We start from the raw sequence: 14,652 nt of genomic DNA on the forward strand, positions 1-14,652 counted from the left end.
ACAGTATGTAATAAATAGGAGAGCTTCCTTATGTAGAGGGATCACCGACAATAGCAAGGAATGCAGCTCCCCAAACTCCACTACCAACTACTTACTTTTCAACACTATGAATCAGTTTTTTTGGTGTTTCCAATAGTTCAAATATCTCCGCTATCTGGAACTGAAAGCACTTCAGATAACCAAGCACTTTCATAGCAAGAGACAGACATATGCAAAGGGCCAGACACACAATAGAAGTATGGGAGGAACTACTCTGGAGTCCAAAGCAACATAAAGATACCAAACCAAGGGCACTTCTGTCGAAAACTGCAGCTACTAATCCAGCAACTAAAAAGGGCTTTGCTGTAAACCCCGATTCACACCAGTGCAATCTGTCATGTGATTTGACAGCTCAAAATCGCACAAGCCGCACACCATTGCCGGCAACGGAATTGGTCAAATCATGGCAACTCAAAGTCCATGCGACTTTGAAAAAGGTTTCTGCACTTTTTTGCAACTTCATTGTGACTTACATTGACTTCTGGTAAACGAATCCTGAAGCTGTTATAAAATCGGAGATCCAAATCACACTCGGGCAGCTTTCAAATCGCGCAGTGCTTCCGTGATTTGTAAGCTTTGGTAGTCCAGAAACGAGTGCAATGCAATTCAATTCCACTTGCTCTGCAGCAATGTTGCCATAACGCCAATAAACATTTACAGAGTGGCAAAAGGCAAATTGGGTAAATTTACAGCACTCTACGGGGGAATGCAGCAGTGGTCCTTTATTTCTGCAGAAAAGCATTTGGTCACCAAAAGATGTTCCATCAATGACTTTCAACAATTGGAAGCTCTTACTACTGCACCTGAAGGCACTATGGAGTGATTCATCTCCAATGTTCACAGCATAATGACTGAAGACTGAAAGGAGGTCTAAACGCACAACGCTTTCATTTTAGAACATCAGCATTGTAATAGCAACACAAATAATATTCTTGTCAATCCAATATAAGCTTACTTGAAAAACCTCATCTAACATTGCGAGTTCTGCCTGTCTGCTGGCCAATTAGTGTTAAATGTATTAGCAGATTTAGATGCACTAACAAATTGAAGCCAAACTCCAGGTAATACATTATAATCAGTTACGGCAAACAAGGTTTTTCCTTTTTTACATGAATGAATAAATCTGATTATTTGAATCACCCGTGTCAGTATTAGAGGAAGTAAACCCTGATGAGTTTACTTCCTCTTTGTCTCCCTGCAAAGGTAAAGCATAATGGACTACTATGCATCGCATAGTAGCCCATTATGTGTCACTTACCTGACACAGGAGCCAGCGATGTCACCGCTGTCCCCTCTAACACGAAACATCTATCTTCTTCTGGGTATCGCTGCTCCGGCCACTCACAGCACCGGAGCAGCGATGATGTCACTCCTGCACATGTGCACGGGAGCCGCCACTAACAGCATATCGCCGTTAGCAACGGCATACTCAGTGCGCCTGCGTGCTGCTGTCTACGACGCATGGGCCGTAGACAGCGGTGCCTGTCTTTTTGTAACTATCTCCTAAACCATGTAGGTTTAGGAGATATTTCTTGGACCTACAGGAAGCCTTAATCTAGGCTTACCTGTAGGTCAAAGTGGTTTGTAAGGGTTTACAACCACTTTAAGTGGTCTGCCTAATCTATGTAAACTGATTCATTCTGCTGAAGAGGTTGTGCTGTGAAAAACAGACTTGCTGGCTGGATTACCAGATGAAAATAGAAGAAAAAAAGCCTAAGGCAGATAGAGTGTATGAAATTTGCATGATTCCCCCATCAAAGCAGACAGTGCTGACAAAAGGAATACCTCCTGCTGAGGCATTGTATTCTCTGGGGGGGGAAGCCATCCCGATGGGAGAAGACAGTGATTACTGCTAGCAGGCACTAGCGATAATGGCAAGTAAATTCTGCACCACTTAAAGCATAACTTCACCGAAAAGGGAAGTTGCAATCTCTCTTCCCCCCCTTACATTAGGCACATTTGATTTTGACAGGTACCCACTGCCTCACTTCCGGTCAGATCGACATGGTGATCTAAAAACAGAAGTTGCCCCCCCCCCCCCCCAGCCTTATAGAAAAAAAATCACAGGTCCCAGAAGACTGCAGGACCAATCACAAAGCGCAGAGCAGCTCATGCATCCACAGTTGGATGCATGCTGTAAAGCCATATGGCATCACTGCCGGTTTACCTTAGCGAAGATGCCTGCACCTAAAGCCGGATTACGGAACTGGCTCAGGTGAGGACATTGCTGGATCCAGGGGCAGGTAACTGTCCTTATATTGAAAGCCAGCAGCTCCAATATTTGTAGCTGCTGACTTGATTATTTTGGGGTGGGGCTGGAGCTCCTCTTTAAGAACTGTGGGGGGACCACAAAGAACAAAACTCCCGAAAGTGTTGGTTTCCCAGCGGAGTTCATGGGACCATTTCTGAAGAAGGAGCTGAGTTCAGAGGTGTGGGCAGCAGAAAAGTAAGATTTCCCCTGTTCTTTACATGCTTGCTTGATATAGTTTATATATTACTTAAAGGGAAACTTTTGTGACTAATTCATATACAGAGATTATGACTTCTGAGAAGATGACAATCATAGTGCATTGTTATTGATGAAGAAGAGCAGACTTCATATGTATTATGACTGAAAAGATGACAATCATAGTGCAGTGTTATTGAAATAAAAACGAAGAACATTTGCCTGTGGGACTTTAAATGAAGTATGATAGATAGTAAAATATATATTTATTAGATAGAAATTAACACATACATATTCAAAAGTTGTTTGAAATATCAAGCCTGTTAATAACATACATTACAATATAAATTACATACAGTATAAAATATGCATCAAGCTGATCTACTTCTTCCGATACAAGTTTGACACAGTTATGTTATTTGAATTATAAAGGAGACCAGCCTATAACTTGACGCATTTCATTTATATATTTCACTTCTTCTGGATTTGATGCCAAATATGGGATCTGTAAACTGAAAAATGGATACATACATCTTATTGTAACACTCCCTAAAGATACGGGGAGTACAGATGCTATACGTGTACATTTCCTAAATGAAAAAAAGACTTACAAATCAGTTTTTTTTTTTTTTTAATCAGCAGCACTGGGGTGCATTTTCTACACCCCTCATTTTGTTTCATTACGATTTTCTTTTTCCTTATGAATGACTGATGGTCATTTTCTGTCATCATGCATTTTTCCATTTAACCTATGCAGTCTCTTGTGCTGCCCCTTTGATTTTTCCACTGAGTGGCATGGTTCCCTTCCAGTACTCTTGGGCCATTAAGCAGTGGTCAAGATCAAGTTTCAAGCGGATCTGTAAAGCACTGTGAAACTGTTGCACTATATAAATCCTGTATAATATTAAATTTGTAAGTCCTTTTTCATTTAGGACATGTATAGCATCTATACCCCCCCCCCCCCCCGTATCTTTAGAGAGTGTTACAATAAAATTTATGGATCAATTTTTCAGTTAACAGATCACATGTTATTTGGCATCCACTCCTGAAGAAGTGAAATATATTGACAAAAACGCGTTGACTTATAAGATGTCCTCCTTTGTATTGTAATTCAAACAACCTGGCTGTGTCAAACTTGTATAAGGAGAAGTAGATCAGCTTGAAGCAAATTTTATACTAAATGTAATTCATACTGTAATGTATGTTGTTATTAACCGGCTTGCTATTTCAAACAACTTTTATATGTATGTGTTAATAAAAGATCAATTTATTAGATAGAAATTATGTATCATTCTCATTTAAAATCCCATGGAAAAATATTCTTCGTTTTTGTTTTAATAATAACCCTTCACCGAGATTTTAATCTTCTCAGTGATAAGAAAAAATGATAATGAAGCAAAATTAGGGGTGTAGAAAATGCACCCCAGTGCTGCTGATAAAAAAAAAAGCTGATTTGTAAGTCCCTTTTCATTTAGGACATATACATTTATAGCATCTGTACTCCCCGTATCTTCAGGGAGCGTTACAATAAAATTGATGTATCTTGTTTTTCAGTGTACAGACTGTTTGGCATCCACGCCTGAAGAAGTTAAATATATTGATGAAACATGTTGTTGAAGGATGTCTTTGTATTGTAATTCAAACAACCTGGCTGTGTCAAACTTGTATAGGGAGAAGTAGATCAGCTTGATGCATATTTTATACTAAATGTATTTCATACTGTAACGTAGAGCTGCACGACCCTGGCCAAAATGAGAATCACAATTTTTTTGCTTAGAAGATAGATCATGATTCTCATGGCGTAACAACTCTCACATTAAAACAAAAAATATTGGGCTAACTTTACTGTTTTTTTTTTTTTGTTTTTTTTATTAGTTGAAGTGTATTTTTTCCCCAAAAAATTGTGTTTGAAAGACCGCTGGGCAAATATAGTGTGACATAAAATATTGCAGCAATTGAAATTTTATTCCCTAGGGTCTCTGCTAAATATAATTATATATATATATATATATATATATATACATATATATATATATATATATATATATATATATATATATATATATATATATATATATATATATATATATATATATATATATATATATATATATATATAAAAAATATATATTGATTTTAGCTTAAGAAACAAGTGTCAGAAAAAGATTTAGACTTTAAGTGGTTAAACTTCCTGCATTTACATGTTGTTTAAAAACTTGGCAGACTGCCTGGATTTTTCTCTTTACACATGGAAGTTTCCCTTTGATCTAAGAAGGAAGAGTGAGTTACAATGTTTCATTTTAAAAACTTGGCAGACTGCCTGGATTTTTCTCTTTACATGTGGAAGTTGCCCTTTGATCTAAGAAGGAAGAGTTAGTTCTAATGTTTCATTTTAAAAAGTGGCAGACTGCCTGGATTTTTCTCTTTACACATGGAAGTTTCCCTTTGATCTAAGCAGGAAGCTTAGTTACAAGGTTTCATTTTAAAAACTTGGCAGACTGCCTGATGTTTTCTTTTGACAGCTGAGTGAGCAGATAAGTCTCTCCACTTGTTATATGAAAGAATCTGCAATATAGATTGTCAGAGGGGTTGAATCAAGATCACAATTTTTTAAAGATTAACTGTGCAGCTCTTCTGTAATGTATGTTATTAACCGGCTTGCTATCTCAAACAACTTTAAAGCCCCGTACACACTGTCAGATTGTCTGCTGAGTTTTTCCTTCAGATTTACCAAAACCATGTAGTAGAAGGGCCTGCCTGATTGCATACACATTGAAACTCCTAAGGTTTGACCTCATATTATATGGTTTTGGTAAATCTGAAGGAAAAACTCAGCAGACAATCTGATAGTGTGTACGGGGCTTTATATGCATGTGCCGATTTCTATCTAATAAATTGATATTTTATGATCTATGCATTATGCCTCATTTAAAGTCCAATGGGAAAATATTCTTTGAGTTTTTATATGTATCTGGATGGAGGCATGGCACTGCAGGCACCAGATCACAATGTTTTTAGTTATTATTGCTGAAGAAGAACAGACTTCCAATGTATTGGCTGCCTCGTAGAAAAATATTTTTCTATATTAAACTATTTACAGATACGTAAACGCCAAAGACTACAGATTCTTAGTAGTGCGAGTACGAGAGGCATCCTGTATAAACATGACTTCTCTGGATCTTGTTGACAACAGTAGTCTTCCTTTATTATTGGGGGCAGAATGTCACCGAGGAAGAAGCTCAGCACGGATAAAGCCAACAAGTCACCAAGTTACATAACCTTTCACAGACAGCATATCCACTGTGTGATTTATGACTCTGCACATACAAGTAAAAGGGGAGAGATGGAGGGGGGAGCAAAAATAAACACAGGCCAGCAAAAGGCAGAGTTTATGTATTGGGGAGAAGATGTAGAGGAAACAGAAGGATTAAATGTAAGAGGAGAAAATCTGGAGCCGCGCAGAGCCTGTGAAAAGAAAAGGCTTGAATAAAAATAAACATTCCCCTCTACTTTGTAGAAACAAGCAATGTTTACTTAGCAAATGTTGTTTACTTAAGCAATGATGACTTGCCTAAAATACTTAGCAGTCAGGTAAGCTCTGTATTAAGGCTGAAAGTGCAAATCAAACTGATTACGGCAGGCATCGTTTAACGCCTGTTACTGTGCGCCTATGACTTCTACAGTACATACATGGCACAATGTGGGCAAGGTTTAGAAAGATTCTGTGAGCGTGTGATAAACATACAACGCGGCATTCCAGGTACAAAACCAATCATGGATGACAGATAGAATGGCACACAAAGCAATAACTCATACCGCTCTGAGAGCGACGATCAAAATGAATGCATAACTTACCATAGAGAATATGATATAGGCTGTATAAAACATCCTCTAATGCAAGGTGAAGTTGGCAGCCAGGTGAGTATCGATAAAATCAATCTTTATTCCATCCCCCCCCCCCCCCACCCCCTTTTCTTTTCCCGCTTTCCCCCCCTTTCTGCTTCAGTCTATGAAAAGAGAACAAATGTCCTTCACCGTCCACAGTCACTGTGAAGCTCTCAGCCTGGTGGTCTTTTCCTAAATCCCCGAAGGCCGGGGGTTTTATGATAGATGCCTATAGTTGTGTGCGCCCACCAGGGCAGTTTATTACTATCCATTGTACTTTGAGTATACTTTGGGGGTTATTTACTAAAGGAAAATCCACTTTGCACTGAAAGTGCACCTGGAAGTGCAGTAGCTGTAGATCCAAGGGGGACATGCAAGGAAAATAAAAATAAAAACAGCATTTTAGCTTACTCATGATTGGATGATAAAATCAGCAGAGCTTCCACTCATTTCACATCTACACCTTAGATTTAGAGGGACTGCACTTCCAAATGCACTTGCAGTGCAAAGTGGATTTGCCTTTAGTAAATACCCCCCCTATATCTGTTTTACATTGTTGGAAACTGCCATCTTATAAATAAATAAAAAAAGAAATTTAAATCTTAATTCAATCCAAAAGGAGTGCATATGTTACAGAATAGAGCCAACAACTGACATGTTTCAGCCCACAAGGGCCCTAAAGTGATACTGAAGTCTTGCTTTTTTTTTTTTTTTCTATGAAAATAATAAACATGTCATACTTACCCGTTCTGTTGCAATGGTTTTGCACACAACAGCCTGGATCCTCCTCTTCTGTGATCCTGCCCCCCTCCCCTTCTATTGAGTGTCCCCACAGCAAGCAGCTTGCTATGGGGACACCCGAGCTGAACAGCAGCTCTGGGCGTCTACTCAGGCACGGAGTTGTGGTTCGGCCCTGCCCCCTCTCCCTTCTGATTGGCGAACTAACTTTGATTGACAGCAGAAAAGCCAATGGTGCCTCTGCGGTGTCTCGGCCAATCAGGAGGAAGAGTCCCGGATGGCCGACACACTCCTGGACATAGATGAGGCTCAGGTAAGTATTAGGGGGAGCCGCTGAACACAGAAGGCTTTTTATCTTAAGGCATAGAATGCATTAACATAAAACCCCTTCTGACTTTACAACCCCTTTAATCACAAACTATAGTTATAGTTAAAGCGGCAGTAAAACCATCCATAAAACAGTTTATTTTCCGGCACATGCCGGAAATGCAATACTCCCATTGGTTGTACTCTCAACCAAACTGTCAAACCATCCAATAGCTGGTGTCATAACTGATCACATGTGCAGCATCATGGCAGTTGTAGAATAAACAGAGGCAAAGATAGCAGCTTCCTTGGTTGAAAACGATATGGGGGTTTATTTACACTTTAAAGCCCTTGTGGGTGAAACATGTCGGTGCTGGCTCTATTTTGCAAAGTATGTACTCCTTTGGATTAAATAAAGGTTGATTTTAATCAGCACTCACCTGGTTGCTGACTTCACCTTACATAGGAGGACTTTTATGTGTGGAGTGGAGATTGCTTGTCAGGTATGGCGAGTGAAGAGAGCTCTAGCCCATCCTATAACTGCAATTGGGTTGTAGTACCATGTTCGCCTTGAACAAGTCAGACCTCATTATCAAAGGTTTCTATCCACAGAACTACTTCTCTTGATTTTTTTTTGCACAGTTCTCGGTGAAGTCCATAGATCTAAATCAGGGATCTCAAACTTGCGGCCCTCCAGCTGTTGCAAAACTATAAGTTCCATGAGGCATTGCAAGGCTGACCATTACAAGCATGACTCCCACAGGCAGAGGCATGATGGGACTTGTAGTTTCACAACAGCTGGAGGGCCGCTCTAAATGCATGAAAACCATAGGAGATCAGCAGTTTCCAAGTTTGAGGTCAGGCAAGTTCAGATCCTGGCAACCTCACTCGGGTAGGCTCAAACTAGGAAGCCGTCACTATACTGGGCCAATCATAAGCGGCCTGGGCATTCCTCTCCCTTTAGCCGCATGTATACAAGGGGCATGAATACATGTGGGTGTGGGGCGGGGAATGCCTGGGCTGTCTATGATTGGCACAGTACAGTTACAGCTTCCTGGCGGCCTCACTCAGGTGGGCTCGAACTAGGATCTGAACTTGCCTGACCTCACTGGCACCAGAAGAGATGGCTGCAAAATCTTGGAAACCGCTTACCTCCTATGGGTTTCATGAATTTAGAGTCTATGGATGTCATCGAGAACTGTACAAATAAATTAAAAATAAATCAAGCGAGAAGTAGTTCTGTGGATATAAACCTTTTGATAATGAGGTCTGACTTGTTCAAGGCAAACATGGCACTACAACCCAATTGGTCCAAATCATTTGGCGGAGGGGGGAATTGTGGTGTGGGGTTGTTTTTCAGGGGTTGGGCTTGGCCCCTTATTTCCAGTGAAGGGAACACTTAATGCGTCAGCATATCAAAACATTTTGGACAATTTCACACTCCCAACTTTGTGAGAACAGCGTGGGGGTGGCCCCTTCCTGTTCCAACATGACTGCACACTAGTGCACAAAGCAAGGTCCATAAAGACATGGATGAGTGAGTATGGGGTGAAGGAACTTGACTGGCCTGCACAGAGTCCTGAGTGAGTCCAGGCATTCCCCACCCCACAGCCGCATGTATTCACTCTCCTCTCCCAATCTGAGAAGTACAGCAGGAGGGGTTGTGAATCCCTCGCTGACGTCAGCTGGGAGGAAAAGAATGGTGGGCGGTCACGTGAGTGCCAAGCATTGCTCTGAAATAAGGTATACAGCAACATATTTTTTTATACAGAACATACACTGGGGCACATAACACCATTGAACAGAGGGGAATCTATAAAAGTACACAAAAAGTTAAAATTATACAGCACAAGCACTCCAATATGACAATATTTCTGGGAGAATTTAGGAGATTAGATTACCATATAGAGTCAACTCAATTCTGATTTGATGTTTTCTCACAAAATTAAAATATGTAGAAAGCATGTACTGGATAACATGTAAAAAGCGTGTACTGGATAATTAGTGAACACATAGTATATGCACAAACAAGCAACTTATTGTTGTAAAAAAAAAAAAAAAAAAAAAAGACCAAAAATAATACAATCCACATTCATGGAAAACAAAACCACAAAACACACCACACATCTATAAAGAGCATTGAATACAAAAATAAGGTGAAAGAAGAGACGGGGTAACAAACGGGTATTTATCATCAGCACTATACAAGTCATATCAGCCACATTTAAAACAAACAAATCTCAGCTTCTCACTAAACCACAAGTCTTCTCCAATAAAACCAATTAGTAACCAGTATGAACAAACACATCCAATTCAATATCCTTAGATCTTCACTTACACTTCTACACAAATAACATTGTCAATAAAAGTAAAATTAAAAGGGTTGTAACCCATCAGGTTTTTTTCAGCAGGTGTCCCATTGGGGAGATTTTCCATCACTTCCTGTTCCTTAGCCAAAACAGGCAGCAAGAGGAAATCTCTGCTTGTCACCACAATTTGTGTCCCCTCTATTCCTGTTTTGGTTAAACCCAAAATTTGGGCTTTTCTTCCACTCTCAGTGATAATGGTAAACAGGACAATTAGAGAGGGTGAATCTCCCGGACGGTGCCACACACAGTAATAAAACCCTGACAAGTGTTCTGATCCCTCTCCACCCTAAGCCCCGGTTCACACCGGTGCACATCCGTGAGATTTGCACTGCAAATTTCAATGCGGCGTGCGACTTAATTTAAACAGAAGTCCTTGTAAGTCGCAATGAAATTGGTAAAAAAAAAAAAGTAGTACCCTTTCATTATTGCTGTGACATTAGTCACGGTAGTAGGAATGGTTCCATTGCCGGAAATGGGCTGTGACTTGTCAAGTGATTTGGAATTGTTGGAATCACATGACAAGTCGCACCAGCGTGAACCTGGGCTAAAACTAAAAAAGTTTTGCATTCCGCGGATGCTTTGCTGTCAGAGCCTACGGAGTGGGTCCATAGGTCCTGGGATTTGAAATCGCTGCTCTTCTCTCTCTGTGCACCTTCTTGACAATGGACTAGAGCGATTCTGATTGGTCAGCCCTGTCACAGTGAATCACTCTAATCTGTCCCAGAAGCGAGGCATGGAGAAGAGGGAAACGAGTGGGGACTTCAAATCTCTGGACTGCTGGACCAGCTCTGTGGGGACAGCAGCCCTGTAGGGTACAGAGGGGTCTGGGGAGGGTGTACAGTGTTAGTTCACCTTTACATTTTTTCTGTAAAACTGAACACTTTGAAATTCTGAAAAGCAGAATTTTTGCAACAACGAAGCAAAATATCCCCCAATTTTCAGTAACAGAACAGCAAATATGAAGTAATTTAGCCCATTGTAAATAGGTCCTGGGGAGCAAGGTCAAGGATCAGCACAGGTGACTATAGAAAGCAGCACAGCTTTGGAATTCACACCAACGCCCTCTCTATTAATTCCATCATTTAGCTTTAAGACCTGGTTCACACCTATGCATTTTTTTTGTGCATTTTCAGTTTTGCAGAAACACACTACAGTCCATTTAACATGCTGTCCTATAAATGTAGTTCCCACCTGTGCATTTTATGGAAAGAGCCAGGGACTTTTTTTCAGCTTTTTTGGTTCAATAGACTTCAATGGATGAAAAGCATGTACTGAAAAACGCAAAATGCACCTGCAATATATAAACTGCAACCAGCATAATTGTGAATCAGGCCTAATGGATTGCGAAGGTGCAAGAGTAATGCCGGATTCACACCTATGCATTTTTAGTGCTTTTTGCAGATTTGCACTACAGTCCATTTACCATGGTTTCCTATGGTTCTGTAGAGCAAATCTGTAAAATGCTAAAAAGTACTAAAAATGCATAGGTGTGAATCAGGCCTAAGACTGGCCATGCAATTTTCTTGTACAACTTAGCTTTAGATTAGGGATGAGCTCAGGCGTGTTCGCATTGGAACACGCGCAGAGCCCGCCAGGAAGTCGGCGCAGCGCTGCGCTAATCACAGGCAATGAGACATTGCCCGATCTCTGCAGCGCAACATCAGGGCAATGTCTCACTGCCTGTGATTAGCGCAGTGCTGCGCCGACTTCCTGGCGGGCTCTGCGCATGTTCCATGCGAACACGCCTGAGCTCATCCCTACTTTAGATTTACCAAAAGCATATCAATAGGAGGTCAACCCTATTGCACTCCATAGTTGAAGGTAAATCTAATAAAGGAAATTGAATAATGTATGGCCAGCCTAACACATATATGGGGATCATCAAAGAAGACTAAAAAGATAAAAAACCAGTAAAGATATCATAGCATTACCAAACTCTGCTGTATTGAAATATACGTTCAGACAAGTGGCACTCTAATGTTAGTGCCAGCTTCTGAAGGCGTCTCCAAATACTGTCAACATCTTTCTGTTCTCTTATCCATAATCCAAACAACCATGTTCATCACTTCCACCATGATGCTGCAATCTGGAGTTCTAAGGTGCAGCTGACATTACCAATATCAAGTACACCATACTAACTGACAGTTCCGTGTCCCACGGATAAGCAGAATCATTTACAGAACATAAACCTGTGCATCAGGACTGAACTGTCATTTTATATCCCTCTTTCCAATAAAATGCTTCCTATTTCCCAGATAGGAAACAATCTGTGCACACGGCCACAGCAGAGTGACACTTGTCAGCTGGAAGGAGCATTTTGTTACATAAAGGGATGCAAATTAACACAAAACTGAAAAGAAACAAAAGCAACAAAAGACAACTATACAAGCAAGGCCATGCATCAGATTATAGAAGCGACTGGAGAGAAAAAATAAAAATCATATCAGCCCTTTTACACTTCCCTTATGTATACAAAACATGATTTAAACTGCAAGCCAAGCAATAGCTCATCTCAAGTGCATAAAGCATTGTTCTGGGCACAATATAAAATACAGGAAAGGAGGAGCAGCATTATAGACTGAGGATCAATCCAGATAACCAATGCATCAACCACAAGATGACATGACCCATTCTTACCTCTAAGGCTTCCAAGGTATTGAAACTGGCAATTGCAAAGCCATCAATTATATCCTCCTCCTGCGAGCTGGATTCTCGCCTTTTACGTCTAGGCGGTCTGGCGTTTCTGGCTGAAGCGACTGGATTTTTACCATTCTGATTTGAATTCTCCTTTCCCAGGCCCCTTTCTGCTTCCGAGGCGGAGGAGGGGCTCTGGTTTCGGGGATCCCTGACAGATGGGTCTCTTCTCCTCACCCTGTCCCTCTGAGACCTGGATCTCCTGCTTTGCTGTTTCATTTTGACATCCATCGTCTCTTGATAAAGAAGGAGGGGGAAAAAAAATCCGCTAATTATAAATCCACAGGGAAAATTCCAATGAGTGACCTTGAATCCACAAATCCAATTACTAAGCACAACTGATACCGGGAACAGGAGACACTGACGACTTGTGGGAAGGGGCTGTTTTGTGGGACAGATCTGGAGAGAGATCCAATCCAGACACTTTCTCAGTAATCCACAGAGCCTTTAACAAGTGACAGTTCTTTTTTTGTGTTGGTTCTTGCGCCCAGATCCAATCCTGCTACTTAGTAGCCGGTGTGAGTGGAACTTTTGGGTGCCATTTAATGAAGGGTGGATGTGCCATGAGCCTGCCCCAGATGGTGTAGAGGCTGCAGTAGTATCATCATCCTCCTCCTGGTGGTGGGGGGGTCACCAATCCCTCATGGTGGGAGGACACCCCTCCACTGATGGAGATCTCTTTCTCTTCTTCTGTCGGTGGATCAATGTGACAACAGATGCAGGGAATCCAGAGAAGAAAGCCCAGATCCTAATCACAGGCGCTGAGTGCCGAGCCTCCTCGGTGCCATTCTCTGTCCTCCTCCTCCTCACATCCCATCCATTCTCGGTCCCGATCGATCCCCCTTGGCCTCCACCGCTCCTCCGGGTCACCGATCGTCCGATCCTACAACAACACACAAACGGGGGACACGTTAGAGCAGCGATCGGAGCTCTTAAAGAGACAGGAGGAAGGGGAGGAAATGTTCTTCTCTCTGAATTGTACAGTGCAGCAGAAAAAAAAAGCCCAAAGCAGATAACTGACGTACTTCCGCCAGCCTGTAATTACCAGAGGAAGTGAGCGACTTTATTAGAGTTTAGATTTGGCTCCGGCGATTAACCCGTTGCTGGCAGGAGCCGATTGCTGCAAAGGGCTGTACAATCGGAGAGAGCCCCCTCCGCTGTCACGATCATCGCGATCAGCACAGCCTAGCCCTGCCCGTCACACATCAACACAACACCGCTGGTTACCCACGGCAACCAATCACATTCTCCCACACTGCACTGGAAGCATGAGCGGGGGAACCTGATTGGCTGGAACTGCTCTCCCCTCTGTGTGGATGTACAGCAGTCATGTCACAAACACACATGATAATGGGGGCTATACTGCCTGCCCCCATATAACCATAGCAACCAGTCACTAGAGACTCTAATCAGACCTGGATGGAAGGGTCCCCCACATTTTATAAACATGATTCCGATTATGCTCATCATTACCAATCCATGCCATATAATAAAATCTATCTAATATATATATATGTATATATAGCCATGCAAACTGCAGCTCACCCCCAACCCACAATGCTGCCATATGTAGAGGAAAAGATCAGAACCATATGGAAATATGCAAAAAAATAAAAAATCACATGTAGATGAAAAGATCTATACCATATACTGTACACACATACATGATTTTATATATATATATATATATATATATATATATATATATATATATATATATATATATATATATATATATATATATATATATATATATATATATATATATAGATACATACATACATACATACATACATACATACACACACACACACACACACACACACACACACAGCTACCTGTAATAATAATGTCGCTTAACATTCTGGATGTCCCACAATCAGCCTGATGTACTGTCAGATAAGGACCCACAACACCCTCCTTTAGTACCCCAGGCATACAAATTGCTGCTCATTCTCAACCCACAAAATCCACAGAGCTGTCATATGTAAAAGTTTGTAAATGTATATAAATATGGAAAAGATCATATGTAGGAGGAATAGATCTATACCATATACTCTACCTGTATTATTAATGTCTCCAAGCATTCTGGATCTCCCACATCAGCCTGATGTACTGTCAGATAAGGACCCACAACACCCTCCTTTGGTAACCCAGGCATGCAAACTGCTGCTC

The 14,652-nt window shown here is 41.1% G+C and overlaps 1 protein-coding gene across 9 annotated transcripts in view; it reads right to left on the minus strand.

Moving 5' to 3' along the window:
• Window positions 1–14,652, minus strand: part of FBRSL1 (fibrosin like 1) — a 717,476-nt gene that overhangs the window by 587,876 nt on the left and 114,948 nt on the right. For 8 of the 9 annotated variants that reach the window (XM_077461733.1, XM_077461732.1, XM_077461735.1 and 5 more), the window contains exon 2: window positions 12,421–13,360. In XM_077461733.1, coding sequence (XP_077317859.1) covers window positions 12,421–12,708 — 288 coding nt within the window. In that variant the 5' untranslated portion in view covers window positions 12,709–13,360. Of the gene's footprint in view, window positions 1–12,420; window positions 13,361–13,522; window positions 13,541–14,652 lie in introns of those variants that run through there. The other variant, XM_077461729.1, reaches the window with a different exon arrangement.

The sequence above is a fragment of the Lithobates pipiens genome, unplaced genomic scaffold, assembly GCF_037356315.1.
Source record: "Lithobates pipiens isolate NorthernLeopardFrog02 unplaced genomic scaffold, aLitPip1_a1.2 Scaffold_3, whole genome shotgun sequence".
Taxonomy (NCBI): Eukaryota; Metazoa; Chordata; class Amphibia; order Anura; family Ranidae; genus Lithobates; species Lithobates pipiens.